Source organism: Miscanthus floridulus, chromosome 8 (assembly GCF_019320115.1).
Source record: "Miscanthus floridulus cultivar M001 chromosome 8, ASM1932011v1, whole genome shotgun sequence".
In the NCBI taxonomy this organism is placed as follows: Eukaryota; Viridiplantae; Streptophyta; class Magnoliopsida; order Poales; family Poaceae; genus Miscanthus; species Miscanthus floridulus.
The window spans coordinates 221,850,195-221,872,002 of record NC_089587.1 but is presented as its reverse complement, the minus strand read 5'-3'; the positions used below and the strand labels follow the sequence as shown (position 1 = coordinate 221,872,002).

Sequence of the window (21,808 nt, the reverse complement as noted above, 5' to 3'; positions counted from 1 at the left end):
ATTGTAATCTATGTCTTCTCTTTGCGTGAAGCCTTTCGCCACAAGTCACGCTTTAAATCTTTCTACATTCTCTTTGGAGACATATTTAGTTTTATAGACCCATTTACAACCTACTATCTTGGCTCCTTTAGAAATTGTTTCTAAGTCCTAAACACCGTTGGTATTCATTGATCTCATTTCATCTTGCATGGCTTCAAGCCACTTTGATGAGTGGGCGTTTCTCATGGCTTCTTTAAATGAGGTGGGATCACCCTCCATTTAAAATTATTCACATTCATAGACTTCGTAGTCATCAGGAATGGCTGGTTTCCTAACTCTTTAAGACCTTCTAGGGGCCTCGTTAGTTAACGCTTGTTCTATATGAGGCTATTGTTGCTCTTCCTCATGTTTGATAATGGGTTCTACAAGATCCTGAAGGATAGGTTCCTCATGTTCATTCATTGTCGCCACGAGAGAACTAACAGCAGGTGTTGTTACTACAGTGTCTTGCACTGTTGGTGCAGCAACAACAGGTAGCGTGAAGAATGGCTCCTGAACCATTAGAGTAGGCACATGTACCCACTTCTCCTCTAGGTTAATTTCTCATACTACCATGCTCTCCTTGATTAACTCTTCCTCCAAGAACACAACATGTCTCGTTTCTACAAACTTCGTATATTTGTCAAGACAATAGAAGCGATAACCTTTTGACTTTTCTAGATAGCCAATGAAATAGCAGCTGACTGTCTTGGAGTCTAGCTTTCCTATGTTTGGATTAAAGACTTTAGCCTTAGCTGGACAACCCCACACACGTAAATAGTTAAGTGAGGGTTTCTTTCCTTTCCACAACTCATATGATGTTTTGGGCACCGACTTGCTTGACACTCGATTAAGAATATGAATGGCCGTTTTTAATGCCTCCATCCATAAACTTATCGGTAGAGTAGAATAACTTATCATACTTCTCACCATATCCATTAAGGTACGGTTGCGTCTTTCAGCTACTCTATCCTACTGAGGCTCATCCAGTGTAGAGTACTGGGCAACTATACCATTTTTTCTATAAGAACCTTGCAAAAGGTCCAGGAACTTGGCCATATGGGGTGTGTCGACCATAGTACTCCCCCCACGGTCGGATCTTACTATCTTAATCTTTAAATTATGCCGATTTTCTACTTCAGCCTTAAATATCTTAAATTTATTCAATGCTTCTGATATTTCTTTAATTGGATAAATATAGCTATAACGAGAATAATCATCTATGAATGTTATAAATGAATCATAACCATCCACACTCTTTATAGGAAAAGGACCACAAATGTCTGTGTGAATTATTCCTAAAATTCCTATGCTTCGTTTGACATCTTTTTTTATGTTCTTAACATACTTTTTTTATGCAATCAATGCATTGTTCTAAATCTAAAAATTCTAATGGCGAAAGAATTGATTTCTTAATCAATCGCTCTATTCTCCCACTCGAAATATGGCCTAAACGACAGTGCCATAATTTCGATGATACATCATGAACTCTCTTTCGCTTATTTCTTGCATTCATAGACGAGGAGGCATTCTCATTCTTAGTATTCACAACTTTCACATTCTCACAAAGTGATAGCAAATAAAGCTCGTCATGTCGGAAGGCAAGATCAACATATTTATTGTTAAACATAATCTGACTAGCCATTACCAAAATGGCAATCAAATCAATCATCGTCTAAGACTGAAACTAAAATTAAATTCCTCTTCATAGAGGGTATATAAAAGACATTTCTTAAACTAAGTGTGAAGCCGCTGTTAAGCTCTAATGGGAGTTGACCAACAACTTCCTTATCAACTTCGATGCCATTTGCGACTCTTGTTGCTTTGTCTCTTTTTTTTGAATTAATTATATCCCTGAATCCCTTTCTTTTCAAGCCATTCTTTAAGGAGAACACAGTCCCTTATGCAATGGCCTTCTTTCTTACAGAACTTACACTTTTCATCTTCTGAGTCATAAGTACCTAGCTTATTTTATTTACTGCCTTCAAGGATGAAAGCATGGAGATCTTTGTCTGAAAAATATTAAACAATAATCAACAATAATGAGCATGAAAATAACCCTATGTTGGTCTAGTTAAAAACATGCGCATTAAACTTTTAAATCTTCTAGTTCTATTCTATATCATCGATGGGCAGAAAATAGAATAAAACACCATTCTTCTACATTAATTCTACATCACCGTTGGACAGTGTCGATACGGGACCCATAGGATACCCCGCAAGGGAGAGAGAAGATCTAGTTCAACTAGGATTCTTCCCATGTAAATCTTAGTAGTAGAACTATCAAGTAATCCTACTAGAAAATCTCATTGTAAACCGACTAGGACTCTGGCCTCTTGACTATATAAAGGAGAGCAATGCTCCTATCAAAAGAGAGAGCAGATCATAATCAATCCAACACAAAGGCTAAGGCCGACTGGACGTAAGGTTATTACTCGATCTACGATCGAGGGCCTGAATCAGGATAAATCGGCTGTCTCTTGCGTAAACCATCGAGTTCGGCATATGCCGAAGCCCGAACATACTGCCTCGGGTACCCCCGTGGCAGGCTATCGATGGTAAAACATCGACAGCTGGCGCGCCAGGTAGGGGCTTTCGGCGACTTTGCTTCTGAGAGCTCGATGGACCTCGACAACATAATTTTCCCGACGGGATCAACTTTCATCTTCGGCTCATGGATCTACGAGGCAGACAACAACGGCAAGCTTCAAAGCCATCTCCTCGAAGATCCAGATCATCTAAAAGAAGTTCCTATTTCAACAACTACAATGGATCAGCTCACCAGAAGATTCGCGCAGCTCATAGTATCCGAGTCAAATCGGATTTCACGACCACTCATATCTGATTCGAATTCAAGCTCCAAGGCGAAGTTTTATCCGAGTGCTTTCAAGAAACCGAGTTCTTTTTTGGCAAGATTCCAGAGCACAACCCAAAACAACTCGGATTACCCCCAGAATTCTCTCAATAAGTCGAGTTCTTTTCCATTTGGGCTCGACAACATGACAAAATCCTATCAGGGACAGGTCGAAAGATTTTTCAATCCAAGATTCAGGATACCACTGACAGGAGCTCAGGAGGGTCTCGTGCTAACATAGGATACCCCGCAAGGGAGAGAGAAGATCTAGTTCAACTAGGATTCTTCCCATGTAAATCTTAGTAGTAGAACTATCAAGTAATCCTACTAGAAAATCTCATTGTAAACCGACTAGGACTCTGGCCTCTTGACTATATAAAGGAGAGCAATGCTCCTATCAAAAGAGAGAGCAGATCATAATCAATCCAACACAAAGGCTAAGGCCGACTGGACGTAAGGTTATTACTCGATCTACGATCGAGGGCCTGAATCAGGATAAATCGGCTGTCTCTTGCGTAAACCATCGAGTTCGGCATATGCCGAAGCCCGAACATACTGCCTCGGGTACCCCCGTGGCAGGCTATCGATGGTAAAACATCGACAGCTGGCGCGCCAGGTAGGGGCTTTCGGCGACTTTGCTTCTGAGAGCTCGATGGACCTCGACAACATAATTTTCCCGACGGGATCAACTTTCATCTTCGGCTCATGGATCTACGAGGCAGACAACAACGGCAAGCTTCAAAGCCATCTCCTCGAAGATCCAGATCATCTAAAAGAAGTTCCTATTTCAACAACTACAATGGATCAGCTCACCAGAAGATTCGCGCAGCTCATAGTATCCGAGTCAAATCGGATTTCACGACCACTCATATCTGATTCGAATTCAAGCTCCAAGGCGAAGTTTTATCCGAGTGCTTTCAAGAAACCGAGTTCTTTTTTGGCAAGATTCCAGAGCACAACCCAAAACAACTCGGATTACCCCCAGAATTCTCTCAATAAGTCGAGTTCTTTTCCATTTGGGCTCGACAACATGACAAAATCCTATCAGGGACAGGTCGAAAGATTTTTCAATCCAAGATTCAGGATACCACTGACAGGAGCTCAGGAGGGTCTCGTGCTAACAATAACATCGCAGGACTGTATCATCCACTGGCCGGATTTCGTTCCTGAGGGTAGCGGAACCCAACTAGTCGGCACAACAACAACAGCTATTTTACCTTACCAAGAAGGAGACTCGATCTACGACACCGAGGCATCCACTAAAGTTATCAGCGACTCCGACAGCATGAAAACTAACGCCAATAACAGAACGACTCATGCACGAGAAGTGCTCATGGTTCGACGACTGCGGTCACCATTAAATCCCCCGGAAGCACCCGATGTCAGATCATCAGATGAATTAGAATCCAACATATCACCCTTTGCCCAGGGCTACGACGGAGAAACAGATAGTCAGAAACAAGCTAGAGAAAGAAAAGACAAGTTGAAGCAAGGGCGCCAACACCATGCTAGGCAGCGCAGGGAAGCTTGGATCAGATATGAGTCAGAATTGGCTGAGTACGACAAAAGAAAATCGCAACGAGAAGTCGAAGGAAGATGCACGGCGAATACGCCTTACAATAAGATTCGAGAAGCATTAGAAGAACTCGGAGCAACTTTGCATCCTGGTGAGAAGTATGAACAGCTCCAGGACTTGCTCCGATCGACAATCCTGAGAACGCATGAAGAGAAAGCTCGATCAAGACTACCCGCCAGATCAACAACCCACCAGCAAGAAGATCAAAATCAAAGGAAATCCGCTTTTGAAAGACTTGGGCCGGGTGGAAGCCATGACGGAGGAAGTAGGAAGGAACATAATCAAGGCCACCGATTTGAACAACTAAGGAAGACTAGGAGCAGGGTACCTACCCAGACAACCTCGCAAGATTGTTCCCATCAGAACAACAGTTGGCCAGAGGAAGGCGCTGAATCTGAATTCAAAGAAACTAAGGCACACGACAGGTTCCCCTGCTTCGCGAACAGGCTCGCATTGGTGCGATTACCTCACAAATTCAAACCATCTAATCTCTCCAAGTATGATGGCAAAACTAAACCAAAGCAATGGCTCAGAATATATTCACAATCAATTGAACTAGCCGGAGGAGACGACGATATCAAAACCCTTTTCTTCCCCATGGCACTGGAGGCCATGCCCCTCCAATGGTGCGATAAACTAAATTCAGGATCTATCAGAAATTGGGAGGATTTGCAAAGAGCTTTTTGTGAGAATTTCACAGGAATCATTACACACCCAATCACTCATGCAGAACTAAAAGGACTCAAGCAAAAGGGAGGTGAAAGTCTTAGAAACTACTATCGATGATTCGGCGAACTACGAGCTCAAGTGCATGACATAACCGAACGAGAAGTAATTGAAGCTTTCTCTCACGGAATCATGGCTAGATGGCAATTTCAAGACTTCTACAAAGAAAATCCGAGAAACAATGAAGAATTCAGACGTACAGTAGAAAAGATGATTACTGCAGAAGAAAAAACACGAGAGAGGTTCCCGGACAGAAGCAACCAAGACAACCCGGACAAGCAAAATCACCGAAATAGCAGACATCAAGAAAGAAAACGTAGACCAGACAATACTGTGGCAATGGCCGACAAATCAAAGAAGTTTCCCAAACCCAGAAGATATGATGACATTGAAAACATACGTTGCCCATTGCACCCTAGTGGGAGGCACACCATCAGAAATTGCTACACTTTCAATGATCGATACACAAGAAAAGATAGTAAGGAAAACACCAAAGAGGACAATCAGAAAAGAGAAGAAGACAACCATGAGGACAAAGGATTCCAAAAACCCAGGGGAACGGTAGCAGTGATTTTCTCAGGGGCTCTGGATTGCAGAAGCAAACATCAAGAAAAACTAGCACTGCGGACCATTATGACAGCAGAACCGGCTACACCAAGATACCTCAATTGGTCACAATATCCTATCCAATTTATCAGAGAAGACCAATGGACTAGCGTGGGAAACGCAGGCCATTATCCACTGGTTCTAGATCCGACTATTGCTGGTATGACCGTCACCAAAGTACTAATCGATGGAGGAGCTGGACTTAACATCATCTTTTCAGAAACTCTAAGGAAAATGGGACTACAACTCGCCGGGATGATTACGCCAACAAGCACACTTTTTTACGGAATAGTACCCGGTAAAGCAGCCATGCCACTCGGACAAATTACTTTACCTGTTACCTTTGGAACTCCTGCAAACTACCGAACAGAGTTTATCAAATTTGAAGTCGCCGACTTCGATTCATCATATCATGCAATCCTCGGACGTCTAGCACTGGCCAAATTCATGGCAATACCACATTATCCGTACTTACTGCTTAAGATGCCAGGACCCAACAGTCTTCGAAACGATTTAAAGCGCGCTTTTGACTGCGACGTTCAGGCGATCCAAATTGCAGCTAAAGCGCAAGCCGACAATGGAAGAAAAGAAATAGCCACAATCGCTGTAGAAACAAGCCAAGAAGAATTAGAAATACTGGCTAAAAAGTCCAGCATCATCGCACCACCAAAAGAAGCCGACGTTAGGCAAATCGACTTAGGCACAGGCGATACCTCCAAGACAGCAACTATCAGTGCTCACCTCTCGGCAAAATAGGAACTCGCGCTCACCAACTTTCTTTGGGACAACAAAGATATCTTCGCTTGAAAGCCAGCCGACATGCCAGGAGTCCCAAGGGAGTTGGCTGAGCACAGAATTGATGTTAACAAAAGCTCCAAACCTGTAAAACAACGGCTACGATGATTCTCACCCGACAAGAAGGCAACAATTAAAAAGGAAATAACAAAACTGATGGCAGCCGGATTCATCAAGGAGATCCTTCATCCAGATTGGCTAGCAAACCTGGTCCTTGTACAGAAGAAAAACACGGACGAGTGGCGTATGTGCGTCGATTACACAGATCTCAACAAACATTGCCCAAAAGATCCGTTCGAGCTACCACGCATTGACCAGATAGTTGACTCGACAGCAGGATCTGCGCTATTATCTTTTCTCGATTGCTATTCAGGATATCACCAGATCGCACTAAAAGAAGAAGACCAGAGCAAGACATCTTTCATCACCCTGTTTGGTGCCTACTGCTACAAGACCATGTCATTTAGACTAAAGAACGCTGGCGCCACGTACCAAAGAGCTATCCAGACTTGCCTTAGGAATCAAATCGGTGAAAATGTGGAGGCATACGTGGACGATGTGGTGGTGAAAACAAAGAACCCAGACACTCTAATTGAAGATTTAAAGCAAACCTTCAAAAACTTGAAGAAATGGAGATGGAAATTGAACCCAAATAAATGTGTATTTAGAGTTCCCTCAGGACAACTACTCGGATTTTTGGTCAGTCAGCGCGGGATCGAAGCCAGCACCAAGCAAATTCGAGCTATAACAGAAATGGGCCCACCTAGAAGTGTCAAAGATGTGCAGAAACTAACAGGATGCATGGCGGCCCTCAACCGTTTCATATCAAGACTTGGCGAAAAGGGGTTACCTTTCTTTAAACTACTAAAGAAGACAGACAAGTTCGAGTGGACAATAGAGGCCGACGAAGCTTTCAAAAAACTTAAAGAATACCTCACTTCATCGCCTATCCTGACACCTCCAAAGAAAGATGAAGATATGATGCTATATATTGCAGCAACTCCTACCGTAATCAGCACAGCAATAGTCATAGAAAGAGAAGAACAAGGGCGCGTGTATAAAGTGCAACGTCCCGTATACTACATCAGTGAAGTACTGTCAGAATCCAAAATCTGGTATCCGCATATACAAAAACTACTCTACGCTCTACTCATTACCTCATGGAAGCTTCGTCACTATTTCGAAAGCCACAAGATTACCGTGGTGACAGATTTTCCACTCGGAGACATCCTACACAATAAAGATGCCACGGGGCGCATATCCAAGTGGGCAGTTGAAATTGGAGCTCTTGACATCAATTTCACCCCACGGAAGGCAATCAAATCTCAAGCCCTCACCGATTTCGTGGCTGAATGGACAGAGATTCAACAGCCTTTATCAGATACGATCCTTGACCACTGGAAGATGTACTTTGACGGATCACTCAAACTAGGCGGGGCCGGTGCAGGCGTTCTCCTCATTTCTCCAGAAGGAAAACAACTCAAGTACGTCCTTCAGATATTATGGCAAGCTACAAATAACAAAGCAGAATATGAAGCCCTCATCCATGGGCTACGAGTGGCGATTACCCTCGGAATAAAAAGATTACTCGTATACGGCGATTCAGCAGTGGTCATCAACTAAGTCAACAAAGATTGGGATTGCACCAAAGAAAACATGGGTGCTTATTGTGCTGAAATACGGAAACTTGAAAAACATTTCCAAGGATTAGAAATTTTACACGTCCTACGTGATTCTAACATTGCAGCAGATGTCCTTGCCAAGCTCGGATCAGACAGAGCAAAAGTTCCACCCGGCGTATTCATAGAAGAGCTATCAGTTCCCTCTATCAAACAACCCGATGAAACAACACATGAAATTCAGGCTAAAGGCGCTCAGATCTTGATAATCAACACTTCATGGACCCAAGTTTTCATTGACTATATCAAAGAAAATAAACTACCAGCAGATAAAGCAGAGGCCACACAAGTTGTTCGCAGAAGCAAAAACTACGTTCTAGTAGGGGATAAACTCTACAGAAGAGCAGCAGCATCAGGAGTACTACTAAAATGTGTCTCATTTGAAGAAGGCAAAGAAATCCTAGATGAAATACACTCAGGTTGCTGTGGAAATCATGCCGCTTCAAGGACACTGGTTGGCAAAGCATTTCGCACCGGATTCTACTGGCCAACCGCTTTGAAAGACGCAGAAGAGCTTGTCAAAAAATGCAAAGGTTGCCAAATGTTTGCAAGACAAGCCCACGTACCAACTCACAATCTTATCTGCATCCCACCCGCTTGGCCTTTTTCCTGCTGGGGGCTAGATCAAGTAGGACCCCTGAAAAAAGCAAAAGGCGGCTTCGAGTACATCTTCGTAGCAATCGACAAATTCACCAAGTGGATTGAATACAAACCACTCGCGAAGTACAGCGCAACCAAAGCAGTCGAGTTCATCCAAGACATTATGCACCGCTTCGGCATGCCCAATCGAATCATCACAGATCTAGGCTCCCCTTTCACAGCTACAGAATTCAAGGGCTGGGCACAAGACTGTGGTTTCAGTATAGACTATGCGTCTGTTGCCCATCTAGAGGCCAATGGACAAGTAGAAAGGGCTAATGGACTCATACTAGCCGGATTAAAGCCAAGATTATACGAAGAACTAGTGGACTATGGGTCCAAATGGATTGAAGAATTACCGAAAGTAGTATGGGGACTACAAACTCAAATAAGCAGAGCAATAGGCTACTCACCTTTCTTCCTAGTTTACGGGTTAGAGGCCGTACTGCCCGTCGACTTGATCTGGACATCCCCAAAGATAGAGCAATACGATGAAGGAGAAGCGGAACACACAAGAAGATTAGAACTCGACAGCTCAGAAGAAATCAGAGTAAACGCTACCCTCCAATCAGCTAGATACCTACAAGGGTTAAGACGGCATTACAACAAGAGTACCCAACCTCGATCACTACAAGTCGGAGACTTAGTACTAAGAAGGATACAGAAGACTGACGGACGACATAAGCTACTCAGTCCATGGGAAGGTCCCTTCATTGTCACAAAAGTCACCGGACCAGGCACATACAAGTTAATAACTGAAGATGGAAAAGAAGTCAGCAATACATGACACATCAGTCAGCTAAGAAGATTCTACGCGTAGAAACAACTCAAGAAAAAACAGATATGCAAGCCACAAGGGACCAACGTTCACAATCGACGAAAAGCAATACTCTTCAACAACATATGTAGTAGTTTATACTCATGATCAATAAAGATGGCATTCATCCACAGCATGTCTTGTCATGACCTTCAACGAGTTGTTTTCACGAAACAAAAAGCAAAATGGCTGAAAACATGCCTGAGCATCCCGACCGAGAGCAAAATAGCTGAAAAAACGATTGAGCCCGCCGATGAGGGTAGCTAAAAGCTAACACCCAAAACAAAAAAGCAAAATGGCTGAAAACATGCCTGAGCATCCCGGCTGAGAGCAAAATAGCTGAAAAAACGCTTGAGCCCGCCGATGAGGGTATCTAAAAGCTAACACCCGAAACAAAAAAGCAAAATGGCTGAAAACATGCCTGAGCATCCCGGCCGAGAGCAAAATAGCTGAAAAAATGCTTGAGCTCGCCAATGAGGGTAGCTAAAAGCTAACACCCGAAACAAAAAGCAACATGGCTGAGTCGACCGAAATTTAACTTCAAAAGACCCTCCAGCACTTCGTTCCGAAAAGCAAGAGGCTCAGGGGCTACATCCAGATAGGAATACTTTTTTCTCAGAAAGCACAAGCGCCATTCAAGAAAGCACTCGAATGCCGAAGTTTGTCAAGGCAACATTCTATACCGAGTCGTTTTACATAGCGCAGGCGAAAGGTTGTTAACACAAAGATCTACATCTAACAAGTCATAGCACGGACAAAGCACTCGACGGATCACAAAGGAGGAAGAAAAGAAAAGTACTCGACAAATCAAAGGGTCTCGTCAGAATAACGCACAGAGTTATTTTGCGGAGCAGAGACGGGAACAGGACAAAGTACTCAGCAAGTCAAGTAACTTCAACTGCACCCAGGCAAAGAATACATCAACAAAAATAAAGAATCTTCATTTAAAAAGGAGTGTAATATTACAAGGGGATGCTCAATCGAGTCAGGCGTTGTTATCAGAAAGGGAAATGTCAATATTTAGACTATCTACAACCCTACTGGCTAGACCTTCGACCTCAGACTCCATCCTCTCAACAGCGTCAAGATATTCTTGGCTTTTAGCTTCTTCTGCTATCTTGGAGAGAGGCGCCTCTGGAGCAAGGACCCGGACCTGGGCCAGCACATTCTTGGTACATATTTGGGCACACCTCTTCGCGAACTCTTGGAAACGAGTCAGAATCCGGGGAATGAACTGCGCCCAAGATTGCCCGTCATCCGCTGGAGTCCGGAGGACATCGGCTACTGAACGAAAAGATTTCCATAAAACATTCCAATTCTCAGTAGCCGTCGCCAGCTTCCTGGACAAGCCTTCAATAGTTTTTTGGGCCTGCACAAGATCTCTGTCAGCTCCGCGCCTAATCAGCATAGCAAGGGCGAGTTCTTCCTTAGCATGAGTAATTACCTCCTCAGCTCTATTATGACTAGAACGGACAAGGGCCCTCATTTCATCAATACTCTCCGAGAGCTTCTGCTTCTCAACTCGGAGAGCTAGATAGGACACCCAAGAACAAGTCAGCGGAAAAAGAAGTCAAAATATAAGAAGAAACAGGCAGAACCCGCGGCACCTTTGCATTCGTTCTTCGCAGACTCCACCGCAGCATCTCTCTGTTTCTCCATCTCCACTACCCGGGCGCGAAGGGCTTTCTCCTCCTTTTGGTGCATTTGACGCTCCGTCTCTAACTCAGCCCAGAGGAGGTCAAGATCGGCTTTCAGGGTGTCCACCTCCGAAGACAACTTCCTCTCATTTTCAGATGAGAAAAAGAAGCCAGAATGATCACGAGAGAAAGACTGAGCAAAAAGAGGCAAAGAGAAATAAGGCGTAAGGATAGAAGAAAAACAAGCATGCAAAAGAGGAGTAGCAGTAAAACCTACCTGGAGCTTCTCACCAAAAGAAGTCACGAGGGTCGACAAGCTCCCCCAGGCTGCGGTCAGCTCCGATAACCGATGAGTGGCATCGAACTGTTGCACCACGTCACCGGAAAAGGAGGGGCCGCCAGAAGCAAGAGAAGGGGAAGGAGAGGCCGGCTGGGGCGAAGAAGGAACGACCAAAGCAACCTCCAGGGAAGCCAGAGCCAAACCCTCAGAAGGACCCGGCGCGATGGCCATAGTTACCTCCGGAGTGACCAAGTCCGCAACTCCGCCAGGTAGCTCTGAAGCCCCCGCGGCAACTTCATCAACAGGATGTTGTGAGTCTCGAGGCTCGGAACTTGTTGGCACGGCGGGAGGCAGAGAAGAAGTCGATGAAGAAATTAGAGAAGACGAAACACTGAAAAGTGATAAAAGGAAGCACCAATAAAAACCAGAGGAAGGAAGATAAAAGCCAAAAAGATAAAGCTAGAATCTACTCACCTGACTACTTTTTTCTTCGTGAAGCCAAGAGAAAGCCTTGCAGGGGGAACCACGACGGCAAAGACGTCCCCGCCACCCGGCGACGGGAGCGGGACAGCCGACAACGGAGCCACGGAAAGAAGCCAGGGCTGGAGCCATGGAAGAACTCCGCACCGGAGGAGCGGTACAGCTCGGGACAGAGGCAACCAAAGAACTCGACACCAGAGCTTCAGAAGAAGTCGGCGCGGGAGCCTCGGAAGAACTCACACCCAACCTCCGATTACTTCAAAAAGTTCAAGACTAAAATTCAAAACAAAGAGGAGAAATTCAATGCAACAAGAATATGAAAAACAACTCACCGCCGCATGATGAGGGGGACTTCATCATCCTCTTCTTCCTCAGCCAACGAAACCAGATCACCTGCTGAAAAGGAGATGAAAAGTACTCGGTTCAAGAGAGAAACATGAAAATAAAAGAACAAAGAGTATTAAATGTGCTCACCTAAGAGCATGCTAGCAACAACTGGAGTACATGAGGGAGTACTTGGTTTGTGAGGCTTCTTGGAGACAGGCAAGCTAGATGAAGACCCATCCATTCGCCCCCTCTTCGGGACACTGTGAGGACCGCGAGGGACTAGACGAGGAACATATTCTTCATATACATCAACAAATCTGAAAGAAACCCCAGGAAGGGCTGTAAAGGTTTGAGACTTACTAATTGCAGAAGTACCAGCTAGATGATCCCCAGTCTCCGCCACGGCAGGGAGAACATCAAGGGGGATCGGATCGACAAAGTTCCGCCCAAGCTCCTACGAAAAAAGATAAAACACCGAGACAAAGAAAAGCTAAGCAAGAATGGATGCAGCAAGAGTACATAAAGAACTCAAACAAAAAGATAGACAACTCACAGCTGGGGGCGGGTTGATGGCCGAGAACTCAGAGATGGCAGGAGGAATGACGCTCACTCCTTTCAGCATCTTCTGGAGGCGCTTGAGTACCTCCTCACCGGTCAGCTCAAGAGCTAGGACCATGCGTGAAGGATCCTCGGTCCCAGAATACTCAAAGCCGAGATGCTCCCGCTCTTTCAAAGGCTGAACCCAGCGACGAAGGAAGCTTGAAATAATACCAAAGCCGGTCAAACCCTGCTGTTTCAGCATGCTAATCCTATCAAGGAGTGGCTGGATCGCTTGAATCTCAGCAGGTGACTCAAGTTTCTTGTCCCATCGGTCATTCACCACAGGACCAGATCTGGAGGGAACGACAAGAGAAGGGATCAAATTGGCAGCATAGAACCACTCGGTACGCCAATCTTTGACAGAATCAACCAGGTCATAATCAAAAAACTTAATTTTGAGACCCTGGCGAAACTGAATCCCGCAACCGCCGAGGGCGTTGGTTTCTTCACGGCGGGGTTGAGGTTTCAGACGAAAGAAAAAGCAAAAAAGAGATAGAGAAGGAGGGATCCCAAGAAAGGCTTCACAAAGGTGAACAAAAACAGAAAGATGGAGAACGGCATTGGGGGTTAGATGGTTCAGACTAACCCTGAAATAACCAAGAAACTGATGAAGGAAGGCGGAAGCAGGAAGACAAAGTCCAGCGCGGACAAAGGAAACAAAAAGGACAATCTCACCAGGACCCAGAGCCGGAACCCGATGCTCGCCCGGAACTCTCCATTCAGCGATGACTTTGCTTTGGATCAAGCCGTCGCTAACGAGCTCGCGCAGCTGGTCTTCGCTTGTTGTTGGAGCCGGCCAAACTTTCTGAGCTGCCCTCATGGCCACGAACTCCTGGTTTTCAATCAAAGACAGGGATGACTCCTCGTCCACGAAGGTCGCCTGAGACTTGCTTGCGGTATTCTTCTTTCCTATGAACTGGCGGAAGCAAAAAAGGCACTAAGGAAGATGAAGCTAGAATGATGGTGCTCGGGTGATGGCGACAATGACGGCGGCAGATTTCTGAGAGCTAGGGTTTAAAGGCAAGAGCTGGGCGATAAGGGAAAGGAAGATAAAAGGTCTTTAAATAGATTTTTCAGTGATGCAAACGGCCCACAAAGCCTGTTAAAACACAATGTGGGAACGCAACGGTCCATTTACCGACGCAGCTAAAACGACGGAGGGCACGAATCCTCACAACGGTACAAACCAACGGGCAAATTTTAGACTTATCCGTCCAACGCCACGGCAGGGTTATCAGATTGATACAAGAACAACCCATCAAACCAAGAAGAAAGAAAGAAGAAAGAAAGGGCTACCTCACGAGGAACAAAAGAACCCGGTTATGTAAGAAAGAACTCGGTAGTCTCACGAACGACAGGGATCACAACAGAAAAGTCAAAGACAACTCAGAAGACAAGATTCGTTACATTACAAGTGACTTCAAAAATAGAAGATTACAAATCTTACAAGACCCAATGAACTCGGCACCACGAAAAGCAAAGTAGCAAAGAGGAACACGGACATGACTAGGCTCTGGAACGACTACGTGTCCTAAATTGCTACTCGGAAGGACAAACCGCCATCAGTTACACTGTTTTCTTCAAAGGACGGACGCAGTGCATCCAAGGCAGAAATCGACAGCACGGTAGGGCAACATGGAGCATAGAAGGCCAGCAGGCATCTGTCTACCCAAGACCGATGTGATGCTGGATATGGCGTTGATCTGCATCGGACGGTCTCAAGACAGGCTACGAGGATCAACCCAGAACTGCCAGATGAAGGAACGAAGCCCACATCACAAGACTTCCTCCAACTACCACCACGTACATCCTGGCACAATGCTATCGCGGGATTAGCCTACCTCTAATCCCTATCACAAGACTTCCTCCAGCTACGACAAGATACACAGGAACTACAAAACATGCCCGGAGGCTGCTCTACTTCACAAACTACCATGTTCATGACCACCAAGGTTTCAACAGAATATCCAATGAATGAAAACAAGCACTCTAGGACAGTATTTATAGACCAAAGGATCGGCGCACATGGACTAGGAGTACCAACGAAATAAGCCTAACAAAGGACACAGTGAAAAGACATGACTCAATAATAGATGACTCAGGCGAGAGGAAGCAGTACTCGAAGACAGGCATATTCGGAAGAATATACCAGCACAGTACAACCCGTGAACAAAAGGCATTTACACTCAACCACCACCATACAACTACATCTGGCAACAGTAGACCATCAAAGAATACGCCAGGACCTCGCATCCGATTTCTTCCTGAACAAAACAACACGGATATACGCTCGGAGGCTCGACCAGCACCATAGCCTAAATCAACACTAAGCTAGGGAACCCGGTTTTCATTTCAACTACTTTCGGAGGCTCAAAACCAAAGACAAAGGACCAAGAATACAAGAAACTCAAGACTACAACGACGACGATACATCAAGACTCTTCATCCGACTTATTTTCTAAAGAGAAGAACTTGGAGAAAGCGCGGAACTGCGGGATAAACCCAAAAGCACGAGGCTCGTACACTCAGTGAGTGCAATTTCACCAAAAAGGAACCCAGACATAAGCTCGGAGGCTGCATGCCGCAAAACTACTCGGATGATGGTTTAATCCAAGACTAAAAGGCCGCTTCGGAAGGATGCCGCGAGACTACTCGGACGATGGTTTAATCCAAGTCTTGGGGACTACTTCAGAACACAAATTTTCAAACAACATAAAGGATCAAGACCCTCCAACTTTTTGTTCCAAATAGCAAGAGGCTTGGGGGCTACACTCAGTGAGTGTACTTTTTCTTCGAAAAAGCGCACGTCACCAAAAGACTTCCTCAACACAGACCATTTCAAGACATTACGACAAAAAGAACCCGGAACGAGCCATATTCGAGTTCTTTTTGATAAAACTTCAACGAACAATCGGAACAACTTCAAGACAAGATCCTCCAGCTCCTTGTTCCAAATAGCAAGAGGCTCGAGGGCTACAACTAGATGGATGTATTTTTTCTTCAGAAAAGCACTCACCACTCAAAGATCCTAAGAAGCGCTACAAGGTTTCACTCTAGAAAGTACTCGGATGACATCTTATTCCTACTCAGCAAGACTTGAAGGGGCAGAGCGAGACTTTCAGAGCTCAACCATAAAGTGCTCGGGGGCTTGTCGATACGGGACCCACAAAATACCCCGCAAGGGAGAGAGAAGATCTAGTTCAACTAGGATTCTTCCCATGTAAATCTTAGTAGTAGAACTATCAAGTAATCCTACTGGGAAATCTCATTGTAAACCGACTAGGACTCTGGCCTCCTGACTATATAAAGGAGGGCAATGCTCCTGTCAAAAGAGAGAGCAGATCATAATCAATCCAACGCAAAGGCTAAGGCCGACTAGACATAAGGTTATTACTCGATCTACGATCGAGGGCCTGAACCAGGATAAATCGGCTGTCTCTTGCGTAAACCATCGAGTTCGGCATACGCCGAAGCCCGAACATACTGCCCCGGGTACCCCCGTGGCAGGCTATCGGTGGTAAAACATCGACAGACAGAAATAGAATTAACGCATAAAACTCGTAAACAAAGTTATAATATTGCTATTAACAACTTTGGTCAGAAAATTAGCAATATCATAAATTACTAAAAAATTATAACTGCTCTTCAAATTAAATCCTCTCGTTAGTTCGAATTTAATTGGAAGATAATAAACACAAACTTTGCAGCAGAAACGAGAAAAATAATCTTAAAATAATATTATTCAGAAGCATTTTTCTATACTCATCTACTTTCTGAAAAAATTATTCCGTTGGTTTAAATTTTGACAAAGATTTAAAACTTCAAAATCAACTAAAATTCATTCTAATTTTGCATCTGAAATGATAAAACAAAAAAAATCCATTCTAAATTCGGCCCAAAGGCCCTTCACGCACTTCACGCAGTGCGCGTTTCCTCGGCCCAACGGGCGAAGCAGGTCGTCTCTTCGGCGGAGACGGCCTAGCTGTGCGCGCAGCTCTCCCCCGTGCCCAGGCCGCAACATGGGCCTAGGCCGGGATTTTTCTTCCCCGCCTGGGCCGAAAGCGGCCTGGCCGATCGTGGCCATCCATTTGCATCCGATGGTCGAGCGGCGATTTCGCGAGATCAAAACTCACCCCCCAGCCGGCGTTCACCCAAACCCTAGGTTCATTCTCTCCCTTACCTTCTCTCTCTGCGTCGCACCGAGCGACTATGGCGCGTGGCGGGGCGCGGCCGCCCGAGGCCACCGGTGGCGGCTAACAAGTCCCGATTGGCTCCCCTTTTCTTCCTTTCTTGCTCCCATTTCTTCTTCTCCAAGCCCGTTACCGAGCGAGTGCTATCTAGGGTTTCTGTGGTCGCTCGTGGCGGCCTGAGGGATGGTGGCGCCGCCTCGGGGCCCCTCATCGGTGCGCGCGTGCTGGAGGTTGAGCGTGTCACCGTCGAGCGGCCCTCGGGCGGTGCCCTTGGCCCGAGCCCGAGGCGGAGACCGCACGGCGGCGAGTCCTCGTGCCCGCGGTGGCTTGGGGCGACTTCCCGCGCGGCGTCGAGGCGACGGCCGGCGGTGGTGACGGTGCGGGCGGTTCCCAGGTAGGAAAACCCCCTTTCTTTCCTTTCACTTCTTCTAGGGTTAGGGTTAGTTCGAATCTTCGAATCTCAAATTCGATTCGTCTCCTTCTAATTTCTTCCCCAGTCCAAATCTAAACGCTAGTGAAGGCTCTAATACCATTGTTGGCTCTTAACATCGTCTAGGCATAGATCTAGTGGGTGTGTTCTTTTAATTCGAGATAAATAAGCATGTAGATCATCCTAGAGCACAAACCAGAGAGGGAGAGAGAGAGGGAGAGGGGTAAGGGTACCGACCATCGACGGGCTTGGCGGAGGTGGAAGCATGTCGTCGGTGGCGTGGAGTGTTGGTGGAGTCCGGCGGGTGTAGACGTCGGGCTCGCGGTGTCCGACCAGAGCAGGGGTAACGAGATCCAGTGGCGACATCGGTGGAGCTTCCCGTCGCCTTCAGCGCTACCCTTCGGATCGGATTAGGGTTTAGGTGGGCTTCTGCGGGTGGCAGCGAACCTCGTGTCACGAGCCCCCCAGCCTCCACCTCCTATTTATAGCGCTGCGTGATGGGGGCCCACCAGCTAGGAGTACGGCTGGGCGCCCCCCATTAGAGCGCGAGTCAGGATCCGACTCGGTCGTTGGACCGAGCCAGGTGGAGATTAATCTAACACCCCAATCTTTCGTTCAGATTATTGGTCATGGAATTACACAACAACCAAAGCACATAAATCATGGCATGTGGTAGCACTCTATGCAAGGACTAGGAGTAATTCAGCAGGCACATCACATACACATCATTCCATTCAGATCATTGGGTAGCCACAAACAAGCAAGCACAGCACTGAACAACACTGCAAGAGGCAGGACAGAGAGCTGCTGATGGTGGACTCGCGGCTGATTTGGGGTGGTTGAGCTGAGACTGCCGAGTTCAGGCGTCGGCGAGGTACTTGGCCTGGAACTTGGTCTCCCAGTCGGCGAGGACGCCGAGTTCCTTGTCGGTGAGCCCAGAGAGGTCCCCGGAGACGTCGGCCTCGTCCTTGGACATCTTGCCGAGGGCGCGGCTGGCCTCGCGGCCCGCGAAGACGGCGTAGGCGCCGCCGGGGCCGTAGAAGCCGCGGCCAGAGGTGACGTCGTAGACCTTGCCCCGGACGGAGACGTAGATGGGCTTGGAAGGGTCGGTGCCGTCGTACGCTCGCAGCTGCGCCGCCGTCAGCTCCGTCGCCATCGCTGGGTGGGTGCCGTGGATTGTTGGAGCGACTTGCGACTGAAGCCCACCGGCGGTGTGGTGTGTGACCGTGAGAGGAGTGGGGACGGTCGAGGAGCCGCTGCGTGAAGCGCACGCGACCGAGCGATGGGTGAGTGACGTCACCAGTGCCGTCCTCTTGGAACGGTGAAACGACAAGGGCCACACGGAAGAAGATGTGGTGGGTTTGGTTGGGCCGTCCCGTCCCCTGAACATGAAGCCTGCAACGAGTGGCATGAGGCCCACAAAGGCCGCAGTGGGCCTCGGGATTGGGTCCACTCGTGAGCGTGGGTGAACGAAGGGCTTGATTGCTTTGTTGTCCTGGAGCTTTGTCTGTGGGCCTGCCACAGGGTAGATGTTGCTCCATCTTAAAAAAAAAATAATCACTTTTTTGAGTAATAATCAAATAATTTAAAAGTTAAACAAATCTACACAAAAATGCTACCATCTGTAATACTAAGGTGGCACGGCTCGCAGCGGCTCTGGCTGACAAAAAACACTGTAGCAACACTGTAGCAAAAAGCCGGTTTTCTCTCTCCTCCTCTCCCCTCTCACTGACATCGGCGTTGCTCATCTAAGGCGGAGGAGCCAGTTTCCCTGGCTTTTCCCCGTGCGCTACAGTGTTTTTGCTACAGTGAGACAGGAAAAAACCGGCTTTTGCTACAGTGTTTTGTCAGGTAAGCCGGAGCCGCGGGCCCTAACCTAAATAAGTATCCTTATACTCCCTCCATCCAAGAAAACATGCAACTCTAGCACAGTGTCATGTTTTACTACATCAAGTTTGACCAATTATAGATAAAAACCTATAAATATTTATGATATCAAATAAATATCATTAGATTAATTACGAAATGTATTTTCATAATAAATTAATTTGGAGTCATAACTATAAATACTATTCACTGAAAATTTGGTTAAACGTAAACTACTTTGTCTGGCATGCAACTCATATTAATTATGAAAAAAACGGTAAGCCTAGCCGAGACATAAATCTCGATATTATTTTCTATAAATTTATTCGAGTTCAAGGGAAGTTGACGTGTTCTAATTCTAAACCTTAATTGTATTGATTTTCGGACGGGGGTAGAAACGCATGCACCTTTGATACAGCCCTCGCCCCTCGGAGGCATCAGCATAGCCTGGCATTCAAACAATCCAGCGCTGCCATTAGCATACTCCATCTCCGGTTCGCCACTGCCCAGTTCACATGCGGAGCGAGCGCGAATTCCAGGACCAGTTGCCATTGGCATTGTCATTTGCCAGAAACGCGCTAGGCTCCAGAGCCGCACCCTGCCCTGGCCGGCGGGCGTCGCGAATTGAAGGGCGTGTGGTACGTGCGGCTGCTTCAAGCCCCCAACGTCGTACGTACGCCCTCACCGACGGGGCGACCAGCCGGTGCAGTAAAAAACCCTCGGTGCGCGCGGTGAGAAACGTGTGGCCGCAGGCAGGGCCTCGGCGGGATTAGGCATTGTGGCCTTGACGCCTTGTGCCGTTGAGTGGGGGAGTGGGGGCGGGGCAGCAGCAGCAGCAGAAAGGGAGTGGGGCTCGCTCGACGGAGGCGTCGTCGCCCGCGCCCGAGATGGGATGGGATGGGGATGAGACGATGGACGGATGGAATGCTGTGGAGGCTGGGCATTGGCCGCGCGCGATTGGGAGAGGGTAGGCGCCTACGCGGCGGGATGAGGCCATGAGGGGGCTGCCTCTGGCCATTGGTTGCCGCCCCGCGTCGCGCCAACGCCCGTTGCTGTCGACCCTCTCTCGGTCTCTCGCACACGCGCAAAAGCCCTACAAGTACAAGTCGCCTCTCCGCGCCAGCGCCGCTGCTTATCAGCGGCTCCACGGCTTCACCACCCCGCTGCCTGCGCTCGCCCATTTCTGCGCTACCGGCCGCGGCCGGTTTATTTTATCCTGACGGTCCATGAAACTGACCACTGCCGGCGCCAGGCCGCCAGTACACTACTTGTCTCCATTTGGGCCCCATTTGGAACCTAGGAAGTTTGTAGGAAAAATATAGGATTTTGATTTCTATAGAAATTGGCACTATAGTGCCCTTTGGTTGGGAGGATTGAGCCATAGGAACTTCGGAAGAAAAATTCCTTCTGAAGACATTTCACTGGTGAAACATGGGAAAAAAACATCTACTCCAATCTCATTTTTTTCATCACACCGTGCCTAGGATCGAGGTAGAGAGAGGATTTGACTGAAGGAACACATTAATGATACTGATCGGATACAATAGTGTAGTACTAGATCACATGTAATTAGTTAGCTTACCTGAAGAAGCCAGTACGTGTACTGTTGTTTCCTACATTTTTCCTATACTCATCCAAACACTCATTTCAATAAAATTCCTACGTTTTCCATTCCTCTATTTTTCATATACATTCCTATCCTATTCCTATGTTTTTCCTATTCCTGTATTTCTCCATCCTACGTTCCAAAGGGCCTTGAAATCTGTCTGAAACTCGATGAACTTTAGCCGAATAACCTCCAGCTCCAGGATGGTTCGAGCATGTCAACTTGTCAAGGGTTGTAGGTAGGTACATGCATACATACAGGATTACACGTCACTGTGCAGTGCTCTCGGGGCTTGCAGAGCAGTTGAGCAAAACACTCTCTGAACAATTTCAGTGGTTTCCTCTGAGACCGGATTTGCATTCTGGACCAGCGGTTTGTGTGGCTCACAATATTCATGCACGTCTCGCGGATTAATGGAAAATCTTCGGAAAGAACGAAAATCTCACCCGCTCATCTTCTAGAGAGTAACCGGAGATTGTAAGAGAGAAAAAGTGCGGGTGGATACTCCTGCGCCAAGATAATTGCATCTCGCTTTTTCAAGAATTCAGAGACACTAATCGTTCGTGGACGGTCTACAAAAACTTAAAAGGAGCCTTCATCGGGAAAGAAACTTTAAAAGCCTATGCTTGTAGCCATAAATAAACAAAGCAAACTGCCCCTTTATAAATTGTAAGTCGTTTTA

At 46.7% G+C, this 21,808-nt stretch overlaps 1 protein-coding gene across 1 annotated transcript; it reads right to left on the bottom strand.

The window, feature by feature from the left end:
- Window positions 1-18,355: 18,355 nt before the first annotated feature.
- On the bottom strand, window positions 18,356-20,324 carry LOC136475078 (uncharacterized). The gene is made up of 2 exons (XM_066472630.1): window positions 19,928-20,324; window positions 18,356-19,169 (listed from the first exon to the last, which is right to left on the bottom strand). The coding sequence occupies exons 1-2, from the start codon at window positions 20,082-20,084 to the stop codon at window positions 18,514-18,516; spliced, it is 813 nt and encodes a 270-aa protein (XP_066328727.1). The 5' UTR covers window positions 20,085-20,324; the 3' UTR covers window positions 18,356-18,513.
- Between the last annotated feature and the right edge of the window lie 1,484 nt (window positions 20,325-21,808).

Bases quoted from the DNA above. Each gene is read 5' to 3' on its own strand.
- LOC136475078 (XM_066472630.1), bottom strand. From the start codon at position 20,084: ATGACAATGCCAATGGCAACTGGTCCTGGAATTCGCGCTCGCTCCGCA. The intron at 19,170-19,927 runs GTGCATGCGTTT...ACCCTGTGGCAG, and splicing joins GGGCGAGGGCTGTATCAAAG to GCCCACAGACAAAGCTCCAG.